The 26,582-nt window shown below is 37.1% G+C and overlaps 1 protein-coding gene and 1 pseudogene across 5 annotated transcripts in view; both read left to right on the plus strand.

The window, feature by feature from the left end:
* Window positions 1–2,392, plus strand: part of LOC122753216 — a 46,776-nt pseudogene extending 44,384 nt beyond the window's left edge.
* A 94-nt stretch (window positions 2,393–2,486) lies between these two features.
* PRRC2C (proline rich coiled-coil 2C) overlaps window positions 2,487–26,582 on the plus strand; it is a 51,593-nt gene continuing 27,497 nt past the window's right edge. For all 5 annotated transcript variants that reach the window (XM_044000457.1, XM_044000460.1, XM_044000458.1 and 2 more), the window contains exons 1-10: window positions 2,487–2,564; window positions 4,222–4,360; window positions 5,359–5,448; window positions 9,901–10,585; window positions 12,500–12,666; window positions 14,502–14,751; window positions 17,032–17,245; window positions 18,307–20,568; window positions 23,323–23,531; window positions 25,863–26,017. In XM_044000457.1, the coding sequence (XP_043856392.1) occupies window positions 2,521–2,564; window positions 4,222–4,360; window positions 5,359–5,448; window positions 9,901–10,585; window positions 12,500–12,666; window positions 14,502–14,751; window positions 17,032–17,245; window positions 18,307–20,568; window positions 23,323–23,531; window positions 25,863–26,017 (4,215 nt within the window). In that variant the 5' untranslated portion in view covers window positions 2,487–2,520. The remainder of the gene's footprint in view (window positions 2,565–4,221; window positions 4,361–5,358; window positions 5,449–9,900; window positions 10,586–12,499; window positions 12,667–14,501; window positions 14,752–17,031; window positions 17,246–18,306; window positions 20,569–23,322; window positions 23,532–25,862; window positions 26,018–26,582) is intronic.

Consider the following 26,582-nt stretch of genomic DNA (forward strand, 5'->3'; position numbering starts at 1 on the left):
TCTCTTGTTCTTTAAGTTTTCAGTCTTCTGACCTTGTTCTATTATTTGTTGTTTTCCTCATTGAACACTGAGGTTCTTTCTGTTCTGTTTTTCAGGGGTGTCCACAACTTGGGTAGAGTTTTTCATCTCCTGATATGAAGTTGTTAATTTTCTTTCCAAGTGCTTGCATTTAACCTCTTTTTTTCCCAATCTATTCTGGAGTCTTCGGACCAAGTCCATTCTTTCTGGTGCTTTACTTGTACTTAGTGCAGGGTAAGATGTTAGTAGACTACTAACGGTCCATGTTGGATATAGTTCATCCTGTAATTCTTGGACTGTGCCTTACTTTAAATTCCTTAAGCCACCACTTGACCTTGCTTTTATTAAAAGTAATATTCCCTATGGTTCGCTCTTGAGGGCCCTATCCCCACTGAGCATAAGTCATCATACATACATACCATCTTGCTTTGCACTATCTTTTCTATTAGGCTAGTCAATGTCCAAGGTAAAACCAGAATTCTTCTGTTAACCAGAAAATATAAAGCCAGTAGTCAACTCTTGAGTTTTTATAAAATAGCTTATGTACTAATAACTTTGTGCATCTGTGTTTCAGTTATTATGCTAAAACCAAGAAATACAAAGTTGAAAATATCTCTTTCTCTAGAGGAGCTTGCAATTCCAGCTTATGAAACTGTAGATTTTAGAGCAAGATAATTTATGTTTTTATGATATATTCTTGGATAGACCAGAAATCCTTTTTGAGCCTTTTACTATCCCTATTTGACAGATGAAATTCAAATTAAGTGGCTTACTTCTGGTCACATAATAGGTCTTTTTGACACATGACACTGTGACCAAATTCAGGGCTTTTAATTTCAGTGACTAAGTTACAGCTGAATTGTCCATCTGCATTGGTGGTGCACATTTTCACATGGGTAATTCCCAGCAACTGATGAAATCACGAGTCGAATTATAAAGGGACCAATTGTGTGATAAGTAGCTTTAATTCTTTTAAGACTATGTCTTCTATTATTTGAAGTTAACATCTCTGGTGAAATCTTGGCTTTTGTTTCAAAGAGAATTCTGGGATCATTAAAAGCACTGTGCTCTCTCCTGAGTTCAACCCAGCCTGCTCACTATTCAGTTCTAAGCCCTCTTTACATTACTGTCCATCTGTAGAGCCTGTTTAAGATTGCTGTCTTAGTGGGTTCTCCATCCAGCTGGTAGCATGGTCCAGACAGTAGTGATTTTAGTACCTTTTCCTGTGTAGATAGTTGGACCACTGTTTTGAGTGGTGTTGAATCTCATTTCTGAAATCTTCCTCATGCCGTGGGATTTGATGGTGTCAGTACAAGAGCTGGTCCCTCAATAGGCATGGCCTTGGGCAAGTTGTTTGTCCTTCCTGGATATTAGTGTCCTCTGTAATATGAAATGTGTAAAGTCCCTTTCAACCCTAATTATAGAATAGTCACTCAGAAGGAATATAATTTATTTTAGCTTAAGTAACAGAAATGTTTACTTTATCTAATATTGGGCCTATGTACCATTTTAAGGATAAAGCAGGCTTTTAAGTTTTAAATTAATTTGGGGGTTAGATATATGGCTTTTTCTTCCAGATGTTTCAGCAGTATCCTCGGATGGCATATCCTCCATTACATGGGCCCATCAGGTTCCCACCTTCCTTATCAGAAGCTAACAAGTAAGACTTTTAAATGATTCATGTCTTAGATTGTGTATTCTATATTCACAATTTGTAGTGGTTATGGAAGGCAGACTTTTAATAATGTATATATCTGATTCTAAAAAATACGATAGTTCTCTGCTAAATCAGAAAAAAGAATGAATTTAAATTTTCCAATGATTTAATGAGTTTGAAATTTTCAGAAAGCATACCTACAAAGTAGAAATTGTTCTATTGCAGTGTTGATGCAAAAGAAAAAAGTAATTTTTGTTTCTTGCAAAAACAGATTAGGATCTGTATCCATCCCTTGGTTTTCCTTTTGATTTATTCTTAATTTGTCCTTATTGCATTATAGATAATTTTCTTATTACTTATTGATGTATAAAAGGAAAAAAGAAACTTTTTAGGGTATATTTTGTAATTTATAGGCTCTTAAAGTATTTTCAAATCATGCAATTTTAAATTTTAGAAAAGGCCTTTGTTTATTTTGGAAATTGAACCAGAAAATTTCAGTCTCGAATTTTCTGCCAGTTTAGTAAGTATTTCATTCTATTCTGGAGTGCAATTTCTTAACCCTTACATTCATTTTTTATCTTAGAGGTCTTAGAGGAAGAGGCCCACCCCCAACTTGGGCCCCTGAGCCTGAACGTCCCTCTATTCTTAGTGCAACAGAACTCAAGGACTTGATAAATTTGATAACTTAGATGCGAGGACTGATGAAGGCTGGGCAGGTAAAGATTGAATTGACTTTTTAAGTTTACTACATTCACTTTAAGGAATTACTCTGAATTTTCTTCATATTTATTTTTAACCAGGAGCGCAGAATGAAGTAGATTATACAGAACAACTTAATTTTAGTGATGATGAGAACAAGGGGTAGTCAGAAAGACAGCAAAGATAATTGGTAAGTCATTAAACTACTTGTTAAACATGGTCTTCCAAGTTCAGCAGGTTTCTCTTACTTGTACAATATTAAACAGTCTATATGAAAACTTAACACTTGCCTTCATTATAAAAAATAGTCTCTGGATGATTTTTTTAAAAAATTGTAATGCACTATAACAGTCTCTGGCCTTCCAGATATTACATTCTAAATGGGGAACTAGGTGTATTTACGAAGTGAAGATAAGGTAAAGTAGGTGGAGAAGGTAGTATTTTCTGGAGTAAAAGTAATGGCTCCACTGAAACTCAGTTTCAGCTTAAGCTGAAGAAAACCCCAGGGCCAGTCTAAGACATGGAGATAAAAGGCAAGTGTATTTTGTAGGTATGGGGACAGGGAATAGCTGGGCACAGGTTTGGTGATAAGGTTGAAGAATGCATGAGGAAGAATCATGTCTAGAGTAGACCAGAAAGTTTGTTAGGACAGGTTATTAAGTTGGCACTGTGTGATTTCCTAGGAGATATTGCTAGCCAGTGAGTTAATAGGAAGTAATATGGCCAGCATGGTGCTTTGGTCTATTTTAGAATACTGGATTTTGTATGATAGAAGGTGGATTGCAGAGAGAAGAGTCGTGAACCAGTTTAAAGTGATAAAATTCAGGCTAGAGGTGATGAGGGCCAGATAGGATTGTGGTTGTGGGTAGACAGAAGGAGCTAAATGCAAAAGAAATGTGAGATAGACTTGGCAACTTTTCAAATGAATTAGATGGAGGAAAGAAGAGTGAGGAATTGAAGATGGTTCGGATGTTGCAAACTTCGTTAACTTTAAAGCTGTTAGTGTTCTAAACTGAAGCAGGGAGGGGTGGGACACCCAGAGAAATATTTTGAGTGTCTGTTTTGTATATGTTATATAGGTGACCCCTACAGAACACTCCAGTAGGCAATTGGGACTGGAATTCAGGAAAGCTACTAGGGCTGTATATATAATGTATAGATTTGGAAGTCAACCCTATATGGATGTTAACACACAGGAGTCACCAAGAGTGCATAGAGAGAAGAGAGAGGGACTCAGGAGAGACAGAGCCTCAGGTCTACCTACGTTTTAGTGAACATTGAATTAGCAAGGAAGAGGTTAATCCAGCAAAGGAAGAACTAAAAAATCATCAGACAGACTAGGAGAAGCAGTAAACATTAGCAACCTACTTGTTTCCTTAGTCAGAAGGACGTCTCTGTTTTCGGGTTGAAAAAAGTTGATCGTTAGTGCCTCGATGCCAGGAATTCCCGGACTGTCTCAGAAACTTGACTGCTACTTTCATCTCCATTTCACTGCCTCTCTTGGAAGGCTGGAAGACTTTTGGGTCTTTTCAGTTCATTCCATAATATTCACTATGCATATGATGTGCATTTGTTTCTGCAATACAAGTACAGGAGGTAAAATCAAGGTGCTAACTTTCAGGTCTTCAAATAAGGGGGGATTTTAGACTACTTTTCATAAGCAGTGGATGAACCTATGAACATTTTTTTCAAACTCTAGGTCTATCTCACTTTTGTAGTCCTCTCTCCTAGATGTCTATTCCATAAACCACAATTTAGAAACACTGTTAGAGAAATTGGTAGTGGATAAAATAGATATTGATGGGTGCATATTTCCCCCCATTCTTGTTGTATCTTTTGTTCTTCAGTGAAGAAGAAGCACCAAAGACTTCTGAAAGTGCTGAAAACCGAAAAGAAGATGATGATGGTTCTAGCAGCAAATCTCAGTTGCATCCACAATCAACAGTATCAAAGGGTCCCTATGGAAAAGGACCGCCTTTTAATCAGGTTTGTTGGACTGGGGCATATAGTAAAGGTAATCAACAGTCCGTTTGTATGGCATATTGAGTTGGGGGGGAGCTTATACTTATCAGCTGAAGACTTTCAAGACTTAACTGAAAGCCAGATTGTCTCTCTCCCCCTCTCCCCCCCCCCATGTGAAGGTATATCTGAAACAATCTTAGTGAATTAAAGAAGTTTTTTTTAAAGCAAGGCTATTAGGCCAAACTGTTGTTACTTTTCTAAATATTTCTTTTGAATGTCTTGGAGCTCAAATAGTCTCATCGAGTTTTCTGCTTAAATAGTTCCTGTGAATAAGTTGGACAGTTTTGCTTTTGATAACTGTTAAGAAATAGGTTCATTTAGGCAGGGTGTCTTGTATTCGTTGAATTCTTAGCTATTATGTAGGGTTTGTCTTATTCTTCCAGTGAAAAGGAATGCTAGTATCTGCTATCTCCTGAGGCAGCCTGCTCTAATTTTGGATAATTCAATTGTTAGATTTTCCTTTGTACAGTGCCAACATATGCTTCACTATAGCTTGAGATCTATCAGTGATCATCTCCAATTGTGGGTTGATCAGAGTTGTCTTTATAGTGTGGGTTGCTGTTGTAAAGGGTTGTTTTCAGGTTCTATACCTGCTTCATTCTCTACCACCTTATAACAAATCTGTGGTTTTTCTGAAAGTCCTTTTTGCTATTTTTTAGGTTACAATATTCAGAATGATGACAAGGATAAGGAAATTTTTACATTACAAATATATTTTATGACAAGCTCAACTCTTACATGAAATTTGGTGCTATTGTTTGACAGTAGAATGAAATGTAGAATGAATATATATAGTATTCAGCCACTAATAGAAATAAAGCTAATGGTGTATTTTAGGTCTTTTTGAATGAGACTTTCAAAGATTTTTATAATTTTAATATATTTAGAATATTAATTGTATTTATTTGTCAAAATGACTCATTTTACCACATTTTGTAAATCTTTTTCTCTTTATTAATTAGGAACGGGGACCTCTCCCAGCACAGTCCTTAGTGCATGAAAAAAACAGTTCTGCCCACTTGCCACTTCCACCAAAGTCACTCGCTCCCCAGGTATGATGTTACTAGTTTACTGGTTAAGTGTTTGACTTTTGAGTGGAAAGACACGTGTGAATGTTTTCTCACTTAATATGGTGCTGCTGTATGTTTTCTGCTTCAGGAACCTAATAAAATATCTGAAAATCCATATTTAAAATTATTCTTTGAAAGTTCTTGCTTTTGTTGAATCATGAAAATTAAATGTAGCTGTCTTTAAGCTTTTCTTATGTATTCAAAACCATATGGTTTTTTGGATTTTTTTGTAGACTCTTAAGATTATTCATAGTCTTTAGGAAGGACTTGAATTTCAAATTACTCTGTTATTCTTAGAATAATTATTAATGCAAAATTGCTTTTGAACTTGAATAAAATTAAGTAACAGGTGAACTGAAACAGAATTGTGATAGGTATATAGTTACGTTTAACAAATTCTGAATTATCCAGATATACTCTCTGATTTCCCACTTTCTATTCTGGAGAGACATTGTTTATGTTATTCTCATCTTATTTGGCCAGCCATAAAGCCATCTCTCACTTGAAGATCTTTCTCCTAACCTCTGGTCACACATCATCCCGTAACATGAACCGTCTGTTGGACATGGCTATCGGCATGTCCTCTCAGCCCCTCAGACTTAACTCTTTTCTGAACTTCCTCATTTCTATTGAAGGCACTACTGTCCTTCTATGGTCACCTAGGTTCACAACTTTGTCATCATCCTCAATTTTTTACTGTCCCTCATTCAACATACCTATGTATTTACCAAGTCTTATTTGTTTCTCTCCAGGATTCCCCAGATGGACATTCAATTGAGGGCCTTCATAATGCTTTCTTGTAGGATTGCACTACCCTGCCTTCTAATCTGTTTTCTTATCTGCTCTTTACCCATTTGGTGGTTCTTCCACATAGCCACTAAATTAGAAGAAAGTCCTGACCATGTCACCCTGTTATTCATTAAACTTGTAGTTCTTTATTATCTCTAAGACCAAATATAAATTTTTGTTTGGCATTTAAAGCTTTTTACCCCTACCCCCAATCCCTTGTAAGCTTTTAGCTTACCCTTACCCTTACCCTTCTTCACACATGATGCTTCTTCCCTTCCTATCTCCATGCTTTTGTACTTTAGTACACAGCCTAAGCACTACACTTGATAAGCAAGCAGCTTTTCTGGAACCCCCAAGCTGCAAGTGCCTTCGTAAGACTTGTCTCCCCCTTTCTAATGTATGCTTCTTAAGGAAAAGGGACGTTTGGGAGGGAAGGGGTATATATGGCTTTTAACATACTACCTGGCACATAGTATGAACATAGTCTGTTTGTTGGGTGTGAGATAGTTAAGCCATTTAATTGACAAATTTAAAAACAATTCTGTGCGCTACTTTTTTTTTTTTTTTGTAAAGGGATAAAAGATGCTGGTAAGATTTTTAAAAGAGAACTTGATTACTTATCTCACAGTTTTTACATTTACACACTTAATATTATTTCTAATTATTTTTAACATGACCCTCTTTTATTCTCATTTTACATTCAGCTTTTGTCCCATAAGGAGTTAAAAATAATTCAAATTCTCTTCAGACCACACATTTCATTGTAGGATTGAACTAGAGTAACAAATGGCAGCTTTTTGTAAACTGGTGGTTTGCATCAATCTGAAAAAGATGGTACTAGTCATTGTCAGTAAGTAAAAAGAGTGTTAGAAATCAGTTAAATAAGAGCTTGTAATTCTTCCAAATGGCATTATTGTTTGGTTGTACAGTGAGTGCTCAGAATGTTGTCACATCTGTTAAACTGAATGAAAATACAAAACAGATTCCCATTTAAACTATTTTGTGACCTTTGTACTATTCCTTACTACCATAAGATAATGTTGTATTTGTGAGATTAAAGTACTTAGGCATCATTGGGAAATGCTTTGTAACTTTGAATATAACCAAACTTGGTTTTGGTTCTGCATATTAATTAATTTAACATTAATATGTTGTGACTGAGGCAAGTCTGTTGCAAAGCCAAGCCATTTTTCCCCCCATATTTTTTACTTTAGCCCTGCAGATGATAATTGTATTCATGAAGGCATGTGGGATAGTCCTGGCAGAGTTTAGCTGAAATTTGCAATTACTTGTATTTTTATAGTCTTTATTGAACCTTAGATTTCCATCACCTTGGAATAATTGGTACCTTTAAATTAACTGAAAAGTTTAAAATAGCAATAGTAAATAGTTAAATACAGTGAACCCACATATCTCAAATAAAAATCAGACCAGAAGATATATATTGAATAGCTTCCATGGAAGAGTTTCTTTGCTTTTTAAAAAGCAAATTCAGTACACTTATTTTCCCTATATCAGTACACTTCTTTCCCTTTATCAGCATTGTTATATAGTAAAGAATATGCAAATGGGAGTCAGACTATGGGTCCTGGTTCTGCAGTTTTATATTTCTGTGACCTTGGAAAGCCATTTAACCTCTTTGATTTTCATTTTCTTTATATGAATCCTGCTTGCTGAATGAAAAATAATTCTAATTCCTGCCCCTGCAGATCTCCTATTTGCTACAAAAATAAAATAATGAAAGTACTTTTTTTGGTGATGTGTACAAAACTTTGCATTATAAATTAACATCTGGCTCATCCCCTTGTTTTTTTGTTTGTTTGTTTTTTGCGGGGCAATGGGGGTTAAGTGACTTGCCTAGGGTCACACAGCTAGTAAGTGTCAAGTGTCGGAGGCCGGATTTGAACTCAGGTACTCCTGAATCCAGGGCCAGTGCTTTAATCCACTGTGCCACCTAGCCGCCCCCCCATCCCCTTGTTTTTAATAGAACTTTTCATGCAGAAGTATTGAGCACATACTTTGCTATTATGACACAAGTTATCATAGTTTACATTCCCGTCTATTCTAGAACTTCATATGTAAGGTTCCCCCTTCTATTTGTGCTTAATTCAAAATAAGTTTTTTATATTTCATGCTTATTCCTGGAGCTTTAAATATATCTGCACATTAACTTATTTATCTTTTTGACCCCATACTTTTAAGGCCCTGTTACTAACTTAAATTTGGAGGTTGAGTTTTCTCAGATTTCCACTTTAGTGCAAGTATTCTTGGTGTTTTTTTTTTAAGTGTCATGGACATCTATGACACTATGAAGTTTCTATGAATCTCTCCCTCCAGATTGTGTTATAAAATATGTAGTATTACAAAAGAAATCAATTATTGAAATGGTAACTATCAAACTATCAGTTTTAAAAACCTGTTCATAGACTCCAGTTTAAAAACCCCTGCTATTAGACTGTATGGCCAGTATTGAGGTCTTCTCTATGGTGACATTTATGTAAAGTTGCTATCTAGCTAGTCTGTCTAAAAATCTAACGAGTAGTCACCAATAAATTAGAAGCTTTAGCAAGAGTTTAGACTTTTAAGTATTTATTAAAGAGCATTAGGATCTAATGATCAGAGAGAAAGGTAAAAATCTAGCTATTTCTAAGAGACCCCATCATCCGACCTGCCATGGCGAGGTCAGGAACAAAAAGGACCCAACTCTTCCCTTCTCCTCCCAGAAGCCTCCTGTCTAAACCAGAAACATCAAAGGAACTGACCTTCCAAGCCACATGGCTTGCCCTCAGACGCATTCTCCTCATGGCGGGGCTTTTCTACAGTAACTCTCCAGGAGGTGGTGTCACTCCAATTGTCACACTTATAAGCCCTTTTATTTCAAAGATGAGCAGGATCATCATGTCTTGAGTATACTAGTCTAAAAGAAGCAATATTGATCATTTGGTTTATTTTCTGATATATAGAATCAAGTTATGTTACAAGGATATATTACAAGGTAACATGGTATAATGGAATGCCAAAGTGTATTCAGTGCATCAACAAGTATTAAGCAATTACAATGTATTAGATACTAGGTTTGGCCAGGTAAACAAACTCAAGTGAAACACTCTTAACCTTAAGGAAGTCTATAAGGAGATACAAAATAGGTTCAACCTTTGCAGAATCAGTAAAACTTTTATATAGAAGCTGGCATATGAGCTGAACCTTGAAGAAAACTAGGATTCTAAATGTTATCGTTAAGGTTGGAGTGCATTCTAGGCATGAAGAACAGTCATTGCAAAGATGCAGAGACTCAACTTGAAGTGCTAGGTATGAAGGACAGCTATGGATTTAGGGTCATGGTGTACATGTATGTTTACATAGTATACATATGTGTAATTACGCTGGAAAGGTAGGTTAGGGTCAGGTTGTGGAGGACAAATACATATCAGAGAAGTAATAGGGAGCCATTGGAGCTATTATTGAATAGGAAAGTGACACGGTCAGGCCAGTACTTTAATTTTAGAAAATGATTTTTTGAGATCTAGTCATTGTCATGGAGGTAAAATGATCTCTCCCCATTAGACCTAGGATGGTTATTCTCCTTTGTGTGTCATGGTTAATTCTCCAATTAATTAATTAATTCTCTTTATCTTAATATTTTAGCATCCACCTCCTGATCGACAGGCAGGACCTGGAAGATCAGGTCCTTTTCCTCCTAAACAAGTTCCTGATGAAGATGAAGCTTGGAAGCAGCGCCGAAGGCAGCCATCAGAACTTTCTGCCGCAGTAGAACGTGCTCGGAAAAGGCGTGAAGAGGAAGAAAGGAGGATGGAAGAGCAAAGAAAGGCTGCGTGTGCAGAAAAGCTGAAGCAGTTAAATGAGAAATATGGCATTGTAGAAAAGCAGCCATCTCCTGAAGAAATTAGGGAACGGGAGCGTGAAAAGGAAAGGGAAAGAGAGAGGGAAAAGGAAAGGGAGAGAGAGAGAATAAGGGAGCGAGAGCGAGAAAGGGAAAAGGAAAGGGAGCGAGAAAGGGAAAAGGAGAGAGAACTGGAGCGAGAACGGGAAAAGGAAAGAGAACTGGAGCGGGAGAGAGAACGGGAAAAGGAGAGAGAACTAGAGCGAGAGAGAGAACGGGAAAGAGAACAAGAAAAAGAACGGGAACTAGAACGACAACGAGAAGCAGAAAAAGAACTGGAAAAACAGAGAGAGAAGGAAAAAGAGCGTGAAAAAGAACAACAGAAGGAAAAGGAAAGAGAGAAAGAGGAAAGAGTGGAACGGGAAGAACCTTCATTACAACCTGTTTTAGACAAACAAGAAAGTGAAAGCTGTAATAAAGAAAAAATAGGTTTGTATTTTTTAAATGTCATATTTTAGTTCTTGAATATCTTCAAGTAAAATTTAAGACAGTGGCTTGATTTCATTATTGCTCTGCTTGGTATTTTGAAGACTTAATCATAACAAAGCAGAATTAGGTTTTGTTTCTTTTACAAGTTGGGGAGTTGAGTGGAGGTACATTTCTTGTGAATTCTTACTTGATTTTATCTGCCAAACTTTCTTCAAAAACTAGCACACATCCTTCCTCATCTTAACCATGACCATTTTCCCCTGCTTCCTCTAAAGGAAAAACTCATTAACAACAAACTCTGACAGTTAAATGGATTTTCATGGAAATACTACTTTATATAGACCTTAGCAGTCAGTAATTTCAGTTCTTCCATATTGCCCTCTAGTAGTAGGACAGTGGGACAGTGTAATTGGAATTATTTTGTATTTTGGATGGTAATTCTGGTCATCTTCTAGATGAAACAACTTGAGGTAATATCAGGTTTTTTTTTTAATTAAATATCATTAATACATCAGAAGTAAAGACATGTTTTGTATTATGACTGCTACAAAACCTGATCCTATAAGCACTGTGATATAAGAGCATGGACCAGGTAGCTAGAAACATGTTACAGTTTTGGCTTTGTTATTAAGGAGCTGTTGGACCAGTTTTATCTCCTTGGACTTTTATAAAACGAGAACTTTATACGAGTGGAACTTGTATTTTCTGACATTTTATACTTCTCAATTTTGGAATCCCAGTCATAACATACTCTAATAACATTTTTGCCCTGAATACTGTGAGTACAATAGAATTTTGCTTCCAGTTTATGAATCTGGATTATTGGTTTGATTTGGTTTGGGGTTTTTTGAGCACACCAAGATGCAGCATATTTTTTCAGTCACATTGCAGTCTGAGAATTTATTCTCAATTAAATTTGATGATATAGCCATTCCATTTGCTACTATGCTCTTTCATAGTGGCAATTCACCTATTTACAATTTGTAGCTTTGTGGCTGTCACATTAAAAATGAACTTTTATTTGATGTTAAAATTTGTTTTTACATATATTTTGGAAAATAGAATTCTATTAAAATAGAAAAAAATGAACTTTTAGACTTAATGAAAAATCTCTAATTTAGCATTTGTATATGAAACTTCATTTTAATTTACGTTTCTAAATTTTACTGTATGTAAATTCCTTTTTAGTTTAGCCTCACTTGACAACATATACCTAGAATGAGTTTAGCTTACACTTTACTGGATTTCAATGTTTTTGACTTGAACTTTGCTTGCAGTAAAAAGCAATTCTCTTTTCATTGTAGAAAAGAGCTTACATTTTTTGCCCATCAAGAATCCATTTATTTGGAGAAGTTATATTGTTCTTTTGTGACTTCAGATTTAATTTTTTTTCCCCACAGGTCAAATGAAGCCCTTTATACTTCAAGGACCTTTTTCCTTCCCATCCCCACCCCCATTCCCCTTTTGGTTATGTTATTATTTGTGCCACTATAATTTTTTAAAGTGGGAATTAGGCTAAATATGTATTTATAATTTAGATATCTAGTTGTTTTGTCCTTTTAGTTTTATCTGTGCCCCACCCCAGAATTTGTGGGAAATCTAGGGTTGGGTTGTGAATAATTTTACAGGATTCCTTGATCCACCAGAATCTCAGTGACTTTTCTAGTTCCAATGACCATTAGAGCAGAAAATATCTTCTTGTCAGTGTTAAGGTTGTCTTCCCTTTGAAAAATATTAAGTTGAGGCCATTTTAATTTGCATGTATACATTAATGTAAAAGACAGATAATAACATATCTATAGTACTTTAAGGTTTGTAAGGTGCAGTATATAAACTCATTGGATCAAGTGTCTGGAAAAACTCCACAGAGATGGGTATGAAAAGTAATTGTCAAGTGTTTTCTTTTGTCAGAAGAACAGCCAGTTTTCACTAGACAAGACAGCAACCGTAGTGAAAAAGAAACCCCACAGGTGGCTCATGAAATAGAACCAGATTCAGGGTCGCAGCCTCGACCTGCTGTTTCATCAGGCTATTCCAAACAATTTCAAAAGTCACTGCCACCACGGTTCCAAAGACAACAGGTGAGAAGAAAAATTATTTTGGGCAATTAAAAAGTCAGATATTTAGTGAACACCTACTGTGTGCAAAACACAGTGGTAGTGGGTTGGGGTGCAGAAAATTTTAATGTATGATTATGCCCAGATGCCTAATGTTGGGTAGCTTTTTGGAATAAGGGCTAGTCTTGGAGTCAGGAAGATCTGGATTCATATGCTGCCTCTGACACTTATCTTTGTGATCATGGGCACTAGACATTTAACTTCTGGGTACCCCAGGCTGCTTTCTTAAGCCTGTGCATTACAGATGAGGTGCCTCTCCTCAATGGAATATCCACAATAGTAATTTTCCAGATCAGTCAATTTATGTCTTTCCCTCCCCACTATGTCTGCGTATGTATGTATGCATACATTATGTGCATGCATGTATTGTATATGAATATATATATATTATATGCAGAATTATGTAATGTGCATATTTATCTATTTTTGTGAAGAGATCAAGTAGATTATACTTGATATGAACTCAGTTCTGAAAGATACAGTACTCAATTGAAGACTTTCATTTTGATAACTGGGTAACTTATTCTTTCTAGTCTCCCACCACACTCCTGCCCTTTTATAATTTTATTCCTGGCTTAGCATATGCTGTCCCTGTCTTGGCTTCCATTTCTTCTAATATATCAGGTGGTACAGTGAATAGTTGGTTTTTTAATCATTATTGTTTCAAGTTCCACATGAGAGTGCATTGTTATTTCCATATGAAAAGAACTAGATGATCTCTAATTTGGTGTAATAGAAAAGAGTTCTGGGCTCAGTTTCAAGAGGCCTCTGTTCAAAGACTGACTCCAACAGTCAGTATGTGACTTCTTAACTATGGACAAGTGACTGAAATTCTTTGAGCCTTAGTTTCTTTAACTTTTTTAAGTGGTCACAATATTTGTACTACCTATTTCATAGGGATGTTGTAAGGGAAAGGGCTTTTATATACCTCAAAGCAATTCCTTACTATCGCTTACCCTCACTCCCTGCCTCCTTCCCCAATATCCAAGCTTTTGCCAAAGCCTGTCCTTTTCCCCTTTTCAACATCAGCATGCCCCCTTCTCTCCTCTTATACTGCTACTATTCCAGTACAGGTTGTCATTTCCTCACAGCAGAACTGTTACAATAGCCTGCTGGTACTACATCTGCCTACCACAAGTCTCTCCCCATTCCAGTCTATCTTTCATTCAGCCACCAAAGTGATTTTCCTAAAGCACTGGTCTGACCATATGACTCCCTTTGTTGTTAAACTCCAGTGGCACTCAAAACCTTTCATAACCTCCCCAGAAAACACACACACACCCTTTCCAGCATTCTTACTCCTTACATACCTACACTCCATGTATTTATCAGTCCATTGACTTATACATTCCATTTCTAGATTTTTTTCTGGCTGTTTCCATGCCTTGGATGCTCTCCCTCCTTATCTCATAATTTTCTCTTCCTTTAAGACCCAGCTAAATTCCCACCTTCTACAGGAAGCTTTCCTAAATCCCTCTTGATTCTAAGACTTTGCCTCTAGTGTACATAGTTGTTTGAATGTGGTCTCCTCTAATTAGATCATGAACTACTTGAGGGCAAAGACTTTCTTTGTAGCCCTAACTTAGCACAGTTCCTGACACATACTGGACATTTAATAACTACTTATGGACTTATTCAGCTTTAACGTTCTGTGAAACGTGTGGTAAAAGATTTCGTTATTCTTATATATTTAGATTAGTTAGCCCTGTAATTGAATTCCTAATTTTTCATTTACAAGTTTAAATTCTAAAGTCTGACTTACTCAGCACTCATTGTGTTGATCTTGCATTGCTTTTCAGGAACAAATGAAGCAACAGCAGTGGCAGCAACAGCAACAACAAGGTGTCCTCCCGCAGTCCGCTCCTTCTCAGCCTTCCAGTGGTGCCGTCCCTCCTCCTCCACATAGAGCTCTTTACCAGCCCATGCAGCCTCACCCTCAGCATTTAGCTTCCATGGGCTTTGATCCACGTTGGCTTATGGTACAATCTTACATGGATCCCCGAATGATGTCAGGAAGGCCTGCTATGGATATTCCGCCTTTACATCCAGGTATGTTGAAGTTGTCATTGTTGTAAACTAATGTTCAACTTCATTTTTCCCAAATAAATCTTTAAGCTTTCCAGTGTCTGTGTTGTTTTCAGTTCCTTGATTGCTTTTGCCAGATACTAGCTAAAAAGAAGAGGACATAATAGAGTATGTCTTACTTCATTCACTTCCTTACCTAGCAATTTTTCCTTTAGTGGGGGTATGGAGGCCAGGGATAAGAGGAAGAGCCTGCAAACAACCTGCAGTTAATACTTTATAGGGCTAGGAATGTTTACACATTTATAGATCATTTTTCCATTTTATAAAGTCCTATGAATATGGTGACATTCAATATGGTAACTTAAATATCTACATTTTACAATGTATGAGCATTAAGGATCTACTATGTGCCAGGTACTATGCTATGCACTTTATAAATATTATCTCAATTGATGCTCTTACTATCCCCATTTTATAGTTGAGGAAACTGAGGGAGCCAGAGGTTAAATGACTTGCCCAAGTTCCCACAGCTAGTAAAGATCTGAGGATGGATTTGAATTCATGTCTTCATATTTCCAGGCCCAGGGATCTATTCATTGTACCACCTAGTTGTCTCTGTTTCTTAAACTATTATCTTATCTCAGAGTTAATCTTGCTTTCCTTTAACCCTTTTCATGAAGTCTTCCCTTAATCTAGCACTCTAGTTTTTTTGTTTGTTTTACCCCTCTTAGGCTTATAAGTTTCTTGTGGACAGAAAGCATGGCATTTCTTGTATTGGTTTTAGTACCTATTACCAATGTATTGCATGTTAAGTAAAAAAAAAAATTTACTTTCTATATTTCTGTCTTCTAAAAATTTACTCATTTTTTTCTGAATATTTATTTTTTTTAAATGATAAACATTTTTATTTAAAGTTTTGAGTTCTATATTCTTTCCCTCCTTCCCTACCTATGCTGTCCCCTCCCTGAGGTGGTAAGCAATCTGATATAGGTTACACATGTGTAATTATGTAAATCATTACCATATTAGTCATTTTGTATAAGAAAACTTGAATAAAAGAAAAAAAATGAAAGAAAGTGAAAAACAGTGTGCTTCACAGTCTGTGTTCAGTCAATAACAGTTCTTTCTTTGAAGGTGGATAATAAGCTTCATCATTAGTCCTTTGAGAATGTCTTGGGTTGTTGTATTTCTGAGAGTAGGGAAGTCATTCACAGTTCTTCATCAAACAACATTGCTGTCTCTATGCACAATGTTCTCTTTGTTGTGCTCCCTTCACTGTACATTAGTTCATACAAGTCTTTCCAGGCCTTTCTGAAATCATCCTGCTTGTCATTGCTTATAGCACAATAATATTCCATCACAATCATATACCACAGTTTGTTTAGCCATTTCCCAATTGATGGGCATACTTTGATTTCCAATTCTTAGCCACCACAAAAAGAGCTGCTATAAATAGTTTTGTCCAAATAGGTCTTTTTCTCTTTTGGGGGCTGTCTTTGGAATATAAACCTAGCAGGGGTTATCGCTGGACCAAAGGGTATACACAGCTCTACAGTTCCAAATTGCTCTCCAGAATGGTTGGATCTTTTCACAACTCTACCAACAGTAGATTATTGTCCCAGCTTTCCCACTCCCTCCAACATCTGATGTTTTCCGTTTTTGTTATATTTGTCGCTCTTGATAGGTGTGAGGTGATACCTCAGAGTTGTTTTAATTTGCATTTCTCTGATCAGTAGTGATCTAGAGAATTTTTGTTTTGTTTTGTTAGTGAGGCAATTGGGGTTAAGTGACTTGCCCAGGGTCACACAGCTAGTAAGTGTTAAGTGTCTGAGGCTGGATTTGAACTCAGGCCCTCCTGACTCCAGGGCCAGTGCTCTATCCACTGCGCCACCTAGCTGCCCCCAGTAGTGATCTAGAGAATTTTACATATGATTATAGATAACTTTGATTTCTTTGTTTGAAAACTGCCTGTTCATATCCTTTGACCATTTATCAATTGGGGAATGACTTGTATTTTTATAGATTTGACTCAGTTTTCTATATATTTGAGAAATGAGGCCTTTATCAGAAATACTTGTTTCAAAAATTCTTTCCCAGTTTTCTGCTTCCCTTTTAATCTTGGTTACATTAGTTTTATTTGTGCAGAAACTATATAACCAAAATTATCTAGCTCATTCTTATAAAAATAATTCACACCCACCTGAAATATAACAGAATTCTATCATTTCTGCTTGTATATGGTTTACTTGTGATTATTGTTTAGCTTAGTTTTTCATTTCATATTTTTCTTAAATCTGATGATAGGAATGATTCCTCCTAAGCCCCTAATTAGAAGAGACCAAATAGAAGGTTCTACAACTGGTTCTGAATCATTTGAACATATTGCTCGTTCAGCAAGAGACCATGCTGTTTCCCTCACTGAACCTCGTATCATGTGGGGATCAGACCCCTATCCTCAAGTAGAACCTCAACAGGCAAGCTCTCCCCCCAAGGTGGCTGAAGAACCCAAGGAACTAAGGTAATCATTGTGATACGCACCCATTACAAGTCAGAGGAAAAAAAATAGTTTGCGTACACTGTGTATGTATATCAGTAGTCTTGAAGTGTTGTACTTCAGGTTACACTAAACTCACAGTACCCTTTCTATTCTCTGACTTACTTTGATTTTGTTGTCCATCTCCCTGAGGTGAATTTTGAAATAACTTCTGTTTTTTACTCATTCTAAATGGTTGTTGGGGAGTTGAATGAAATGATGTGATTATTAAGAATATGAGACATATTTTCTGGGTAATTTAGTTGTTTTATTAATGGAAAGCAGTTATTAATAAAAGAAAGTCTCAGACACTCATGGCAATGGGATTTTGATTCATATACCCTTCTGACTGTAGGAGATCCATCACATGCCAACCAATTAGATTTGATTGCTGATTGGTTATATTAAAGTGAAGTTCTGGGTTACATAACTCAGGTCACTCAACCCTTGGTAAGAGAATATCAGAGAAAGACTGCAAGACCCCTAACCCAAAATACTTTCCATCTGGGTGTAGCTGTGCATGCCAAAGTCTTCAGCTTATCTAGAAAAAAGGATCTGTCTCTACCCAAGACTTTTTTCTAAGTTTGACTTGGGTTTGACCTACATGAAGGGATTTGATGGGGTCTCTCAAGGACAGTTTGCTTTTGAAGGGAGGTGAGGGGGGGAAACCAAGAAAAGACTAAGAAAGAAGGGGTGATCACTAGGGTCCCCCAAGATATCAATTATTTCTTACAATGACAACTACCATGTTTCATTTCTGTGTCATCTGTTAGATGTGCACTTAAGAAATATTCCCATAGTTTTCCTCTGTTAGCAAGTAATTCAATCTTTTTTTTTAATCAGATGTGAAGAATATTCATTTTGGAATTCTTCCATTTAGAATGCAAAATTCTAAAATCTTAAAATAATTTACAACTAACTGTGGTTTATATTTCTATAACTAGGATTGGGAATCTTTTGATGATGAATGATTGTAATTTAGTGGTATTGAAGAGACAACCTATTTAACAAATATTTTCTCAAAAATTTTTGTCTTTTTAACATAGGCCTGAAGCCCCATTGGAACAAGAATTAATGACTGCTTCCTACCCGGTTGAACACAATCAGTTGGATGCTCATCCCAAGCCAGAATTTTTCAGAGATACTGGTGAGGCAGAGGTACAGAAGTTCCCAAATAAGTCTTTGGAAGATACAAGACCTCTTCCCACAGACACAAATAGCCAGGCTACTTGTTTTGAATTAGCTGATCAGAATGTTGTTCCCACCCCTCAAGATGATCAGAGTCCAGTTGGAGAAAGTCAGTCTGTCAGGAAACGAAGTGTGTCCCATGGATCCAACCATTCTCAAAAACCAGAGGAGCCAAGGAATGAGGCACCTGCAAACATTCCTAAGATAACTAACAGGTGTATTGATACAAAAGAACCCTTGGAACGGCACGAAGATAAGCCCAAAAAGGAAGGTTTTATAAGGCCTTCTGAAGGACCAAAACTCGAAAAGTTATACAAATCTAAGTCAGAAACACGATGGGGTCCAAGGCCTGGCTCCAGTAGAAGGGATGAAGGTGGTGACCGGCCTGTGAGAAGATCAGGACCTATTAAAAAACCGATACTTCGAGATATGAAAGAAGAGCGGGAACAGAGAAAGGAGAAAGAGGGCGAAAAGGCAGAAAAACCAACGGAGAAAGTTGTAAAACCTGAAAAGCCTGAAAAGAAGGATCTTCCTCCACCCCCTGCAGCTCAGGTTCAACCACAACCACTTCCACCACCTCCCCAACCAGAGCCAGAGAAGCCTCCGTCTGAGACTTCATCTTTGGCTAAAAAGCTATCCCAAGATACTGTGAAGCCATCAGAAACTGTAGATAATGTTCACATAGAACCTGCCATTAAAACATCAAATCAGCAAACAGCTCCCCTTCATGTAACCAAGGAAGAAAAACAACCTGAAAGAGTTATTGGCAAAGAACAGGGAGTAGAAAGACCCCGAATGGATTCACGGCCAATTAAAAAAGAACCAACTTTACCTCCTCGCACATACTGGAAGGAGGCTAGAGATAGAGATTGGTTCCCAGATCAAGGCTATAGAGGTCGAGGACGGGGGGAATATTACTCCAGGGGTCGAAGCTACAGAGGTTCTTATGGTGGACGTGGTCGAGGGGGCCGAGGACACAGTAGAGATTATCCTCATTATAGAGAGACGAAGCCAAGAACAGATCATGTGCCCTGTGCGTCTCTGAGACAGCGAGAAGAGAGTGAAACTAGAAGTGAGAGCTCTGATTTTGAAATAGTGCCCAAGCGCAGAAGGCAGCGGGGTTCAGAAACTGATTCAGACAGTGAAGTTCATGAAAGTGCCAGTGACACTCTTCCATCAGACAAAGATAGTTTAAGCAAAGGCAAGCATCCAAAAAGGGAGGAACGCCCAGAAAACAAAAAACCTCTGAAGCCTCTGCTGTCTTTCAAACCTGAAAATAATGTTCGAGTAGATAACAACAGACCACTAGAAAAATTATATGTAAGGGATGATGAGAATAAGACCAAACCTGGCTTCCTCCCTAAAGGAGAACCTACTAGAAGAGGCAGGGGGGGGATGTTCAGACGTGGTGGAAGGGATCCTGGAGGCCGTCCACCACGTCCTTCCACATTACGAAGGCCACCATATCGTGACAATCAGTGGAATCCAAGGCAAGCAGAAGCCCCCAAACCAGATGATGGAGAACCACCAAGAAGGCATGATCAGTTTATACCTATACCAGCAGATAAAAGACCCCCCAAATTTGAACGGAAATTTGATCCAACCAGAGAGAGGCCTCGAAGGCAAAGACCTGCACGACCACCAAGGCAGGATAAGCCTCCGAGATTTAGGCGGCTAAAGGAGAGGGAAGCTGCTTCAAAAATCAATGATGTGGCAGGTCCTTCTGTCACTAATGGCACAAATAATAATGTGGTTCAGGAGCCAGTTTGTGCTGCTGGGGATATTTCTGGGAATAAGACACCAGATTTATCCAATCAGAACTCTTCAGATCAGGCAAATGAAGAATGGGAGACAGCCTCTGAAAGTAGTGATTTCAATGAGAGACGGGAAAGGGATGAAAAGAAAACAGCTGATTTGAATGCACAGGCAGCTGCAAAGGCAGGAGAGAATGTATTGCCTCCAAAAAGGGAAATAGCAAAAAGAAGCTTTTCCAGTCAGCGACCTGGAATAGATCGCCAGAATAGACGAGGCAACAGTGGTCCACCTAAATCAGGAAGGAATTTTTCTGGTCCTAGGAATGAAAGAAGAAGCGGTCCTTCGTCAAAAAGTGGAAAAAGAGGGTGAGTATGAGTATGAATGAGAGAGAGAGTTGATTTTCCTATGGAAAGAATCATGAGGGACTAGTGAAGGAATCATTCGTTAAGTGTGACAAGCATAATTTGTTGCTTTAGAGGTTACAAAAATGGTGTCAAATGTGAACCCTACACTCAAGGGAGAGAGAGATCAGGTTAACTCATAAAATTGCAGTGTTTAACCTCCATTTGTTAATATCTAATTTCAGTGCTACAGAAGTTCTGAGGATAGGAAAATCAGTGAGAGATTGAGTAGTGAGAGAATGGTGTGTGTAAAAATGATTGTCATTCAGTTAACCAGCCAACTTTAATGATTATGTATATTATATTCAGGATTTTATGATAGTAAAGTGGTTTAAAAAAAAACACACAGTTCCTGACCTTTATAACTGTGTAATAGTTCTTTTATGTCTGTAGTGTGTTATTCCTGTTCAAATATTGACCTTGAGAAAATTATAATAAAACTATAAAGAAATGTCTAGCACATAGAATTTAGAATTGTTACCTATACAGATACATGTAACCTTTATACTTTCTTAGTGGTGCTAAATTTTGAAATCTTATTTAAGATAATTAAAAATCCCAGTGGCATTGTATGAGGTATTTAATTGATCTGGTCGTTTTGAGCTTCAGAAAAATTTGGATTTGGAAGATTTTGACAGCGGTCCATTTAATGACATTAATAAACATTAATATCCTGATCCAGTACAGTTTATTACCATGTTTACTCGTCTATAGCCTGCTTTGTTTTGTCCAGACTAATTTTTTTAAGACACAAGGCCCCTAGGCTAATTTGAATTGTTTTTCAGATGACATTATTTTCATTGTATTTTCATTCTACTTGAGTGTATGTTATTCAAGACCTTAAATGAGATGATTTTACTTTACTTTTATCTTACTGGACTTTATAAGATATATTTCAGCACTTTTACATTTCTCTATCTTAACCTGCAAGCAAATTGAAAAAAAAACAAACCAGGCAAATTGGCAACAGGTTCTGTTTGGGTGGTCTTGATTTTAAATGACATCTTTTAAAGGCTTGCATTTATTAGTGCTGAAAGGTTCTGTTAGTTGAATATAAGGGACAAACAGCTCCCAGTTTTTCAGGGTAGAAGGAATGCTTTCTATATTTTGCCTCTGCCTCTTTTATCCTCAGTTCCAATGTACCCACTTATTATAGTTTCATATACCTCCCTACCTGATCTTGATTCAAGAACTTCCTTTGAGATTTTGCTATTCTTACCCAACAAATCCCCATCCAATGGCAGTCTCTGTAATCCATTTTGTCTTTCTGTTCCCCAGCTGCCATGCACTGACAAAATCATTGAATTCTGCTAAACTGAAGTATATAGTAGGTAATAAATAAAAGGTAATGTTAAATACAGTCAACACAGTCTACTTCATTTGTAGGACCCATTGTTAGATGAAAGTAGACACCTCTGCTTATTTATAGGTTGTTTATACACATTGGGCACATGTAAGATAAAGACATTTCAAGTTAAAATATGGCATTTTGAATAACAATGCTTATTGTTATTTTAATAGAAAACCATTTTTCCCCAACTTTAAATGAGTTCTAAATGGTTTGCTTTCTTAAAATGGGGGGGTCAGACATTTCAGGGCCAATGATTCAGTCTACTCAATTTACCTCAGATATATAGATATAGATTTTAAGTTTCCTTTCCAGGTTAAAAATGGGATATGAGCAGTTGTAGTAATTGATAATTACATGCTGCTTTAAAGTTCGTAGAATACTTTATAAGCCTTGAGAATAGGTATTTTTAGAGATTCTTCTTTAGCACAGCATGGTAAACTAGCAAAAGTACAGGATGTAAGAGTCAAGAGACCTGGATTCAAATTGTGCTCTTGGGCCATCGGTTTCCCCAAATATAAAGTTACAGGTTTCATATCTATGACCCTATCAAATCCATTTTGTAGGAGAGGAAAATGAGATATAGAAAGATTGGCACTTAGAACTCATGAGTCAGCATATCACTTTCTCCACTACACTGTGCTTTCTTGTAGGGGGTTTCAAATAAATGCTGTCATTAAGGAATAAATTAGGGGATGTGTAGTTTTTTCTGTTTTACATAGAATACAGAAAAGTAAGGTGCTTCCATAGCATTTCTGAGGATTAGCAAGTATTACTCCCTCATATCACCAATGAGGAAACTGAAACACAGACATTAAAAATGGTTTGTCCAGGGTCACACAACTAGCATCTGAGATAGAATTTGAACCCAGTCTTTCTGATTCCTGGACCTAGCACTTACCCACTAAGCCATGCCACCTACCTAGGAAGCTGACTGTAGAATCCAAGTAATGTTTCTGACACATACTGGCTATGTGAGTTTAGATAAATTACTTAAACCCTCGGTGCTTCTAGGCAGTTTTCTAAGACAGTTGCTGAGCTGCATCAGAGAAGGGAATTTCCAATTGGGAGCTCCTTATATCAATTCACAGATCCAGGTATTCTACCCTATGTCCAGTTTTTTAATCTAAGGAAATTAAAAGGGCAACCTTAGTTACCCCTAATTTTACAACTAAAGGAACTATGGAGACTTTAGAAGGTTGTGGATTTTCAGAGTGATAATTTGTCTTGACTAAAACTAACCTAGATTTTTTGATTCCCAGTTAAATATTTTTTATTCATAAAATTTTCAAATCCTGATATTCTCTTATGTGGGATAGCATATTTTTAGTTTTATGGAAATACAGATGTGTTACTATTTTCTTTTGCAGTCCATTTGAAGACCAGTCTATAGGCATGGCTGGTGTTGATCCTGCCAATGGCAGCTCAGTGCATCATCAGGATGGAGGTCCAAATGGCAGTGGGCAAAAGAACTCCAAAGATGCCAGTGGGAAAAAAAGAGAAGAACCGAAGCCAGGTCCTAAGAAACCCAAAGAGAAAGTAGATGCCCTATCCCAGTTTGACCTCAACAACTATGCAAGTATGTCTAAAACTTTTTTAAAAATAATACATCCATAGGAAAGAGAAGTAATTTCACAGTTACCAAGACAATAATAAATACCCATCACACTTGACTTTTATGATGTACTAATTTTCGTTATCTTCTACAAGTAGGAGGAAACTTATGGTTACAGTTAGAAACTTCAATACAGGTAGAAACTTCAGCACCATGAATCAAATGATACATTACTACTGACAGAATTTTAAAATTTTTAATAAAATTAAATTAGTGGAATTTCATTTTAATATTTTCAAGTTTAGGGAAAGCAGAAGAGTAATTATCAAAATCCTAGCATAGCTGAAAGTCACTGTTGTACAAATATACAAGCAGAAGGACAGTTCCTGCTCTCAAGGAGCTTAAATTCTAATGAAGGAATTCAACACCTTAAAAGGGAGTAGGGATAAGCGGTAGGGGGGAGATAGGTAGGGAGAACAATAGTAGAGAAAGTCTGGAGTGCAGCATAGAGAAGAATGAAGACATGGTTGGCCCTGGTACCCTCATATGGAGGTTCTTCTTGTAAGAGCTGTCCAATCAGAGGGAAAGGTCTCTGGGGACTGAATGCTTTACGTTCAACCTGTGAATTCCAGGGCTAGAGGGTGCTTCCAGGACGAAGAAGTTTCTGAAGCATAGTAGAGAAAATCTGGAGTACAGCCTGAAAAGGAAGCACAGGGAGACAGAAAGATAAGAAATTAGGATCTGATAAAGGAATTTGATTGTTGGAATGCAGTATTTAGGGTGTGGGTGAAAGCAAGATCAAGGATGCAGTTATCCCCATATGTGGATATGGGCTTGGAGGGTTCACAAAACAATAGAGAGCTTTAGCGAGTGCTTTATCTTTGACTGAAGAAAAGGTATGGAGAATTAACCACTTTTGAAAACTGGACCAGCAGAGTCCATCCTTTGAGGGCCCGTTCCACTTCTGTAGTTATAATGGCATCGTGGCAGAAAAAAGTCAAATCAGTTTGACTTTTGAATAGACAACAAAGGAAAACAAATTTAAAATCTTTGAAAATTTCTGTAATGAATGTTTCTTCATTATTGGAACCATCACACTTGATAGGAATAACACTAAACAAATACCAAGACAGAAAGAACTAACCCTAGAGTAAATGAATATAGAGCAGGGAGCATCGATTGCCGGTAGTTACTGCATTCCAACAATATGTATGCCTGGCATACATAGTGCGTACTTAATAAATGCTTCTTCCCTCCGTCAGGAGTTTACATTCTAATGGCATGTGACTGCACAGAGAAGAAAGGTGGAAAATTGGGGGCCAGTTAAATAAAGGCCCTGGAAGGATCCTTCCCATCAGGAGGAGAGGCAGCAAAGGGGAGGATACTTTTTTAATCTGTGATCTTTTTCAGGGCTGGAATGAGGCTCCAGAAGGAAGAGGTTTTTAAGGCAGAGAAAACCAATAGTGCAGCCTATAGAGGAAATATTCTGCATAAATGCTTTTTCATAACCAATCAACATGTGCAGTGAGATCTTCTATCTGCTATTCTCTGTCTGTTAGTTGTGAAATGATAAAAATGTATGTGGTCCATTGTTGGGAAAACGGGCTCATTCCCTGCTTCATATATCAGTACCTCAACACCCCACATTGTTACTTACTTAGCATAACTCCTTTCTATATTTGTTGTTGTTCAGTCAGTCGAGTTCAACTCTTCATGACCCCATTTGGTTTTCTTGGCCTTCTCCAAGTCATTTTACAGATCAGGGACTAAGGCAAACAGCATTAAGTGACTTGTCCGGGGTCACATGGGTAGTGTCTGGGGCCTTTCTGTAATACATGGGGTCTAATCTAGCTGATCTTTGTTCTCATTAAGGCTATCCTGCACACTTTAGGACTATTGTTAGGATCTAGGTGTGATGCTATGGATGTGTCACTGGGGGACAGATATTTTCATTTTTCTTCAGTTTCTTTTCCTTCTGTATTTATCCTTAAGTGCCCTTGGGGTCACTTTGCTTAGTGGGAGGACTTCCATCTTCCTTTGTCTTGAAAAACATTAAGCAACAAAAGCAGATATTTTGTGCCTCTTTTTTTTTGGTCCTTGGTATTCAATTCTCATAGATATATTAAACTGTGTAATGAACAATCTGTAAAAGAGGGAGTTTCCTCATTAGGTGTTCTCCATACTAATAAAATCACAAGTCTGGTCTTATGGTATACCAGCAAATGCCTGTTTCACCAGGGGAATTGTGGGGAAGAAGAGTGAGCATCAAAGGAGGTTAGGTCTGGGGTCTTGCTTGAGTGAAGAACTCTTAAACACATAAAGTAAATCTAAAGCACCATTTTCTTTAAACTGTAGGTGTTGTAATAATTGATGACCATCCTGAAGTGACTGTGGTTGAAGACCCCCAATCAAATTTAAATGATGATGGTTTCACTGAAGTGGTTTCAAAAAAACAACAAAAACGCTTACAGGATGAAGAACGTAGAAAGAAGGAAGAACAAACTATACAGGTTTGAAACTTGAAAAAATTTGGAATAAGAATTTTACCCAAAGTGCTTGTTAGAAGATTATGTTGATGCAGAAATTCAAATTTATTACAATTATACTCTCTCTTTTAAGTATTAAGACTGATTTACTATTGTATTTTTAGCTTCTAAAATAATCCTATCAGAGGTTCAGTTGTAAATGAACTAGTAGTATGTTGAGTTTCAAGTACTAATAGGATTCAGATGGTTGATTTTGGAGATGTGCTTAGGAAAGAGATGGAGATTGAAGAAGTCATTTCTATGCTAATGGGGCAACATTTTTATAGTCCAGTAAAAGATGCTATGTGATAATGAGAAATTAAATAATCAAGATAGCTGAAATTTTTTACATAAAGGCCTTTTTTTTACCTTTTATCCCATCTTTTCCCCTTAACCTTAAAAGGGAAAAATTTTCAAAACATACTGTCTTTATTTGCTCTATTAAATATGTATTTCAGAAGGACAGGGGTGCCTTGTCTCTTGAATGGATACATTAAATTATGCTTTGTTGAATGGTTATATGCTGCCCATAACTACATTATTAAAACTT

This window comes from Dromiciops gliroides, chromosome 4 (assembly GCF_019393635.1).
Source record: "Dromiciops gliroides isolate mDroGli1 chromosome 4, mDroGli1.pri, whole genome shotgun sequence".
In the NCBI taxonomy this organism is placed as follows: Eukaryota; Metazoa; Chordata; class Mammalia; order Microbiotheria; family Microbiotheriidae; genus Dromiciops; species Dromiciops gliroides.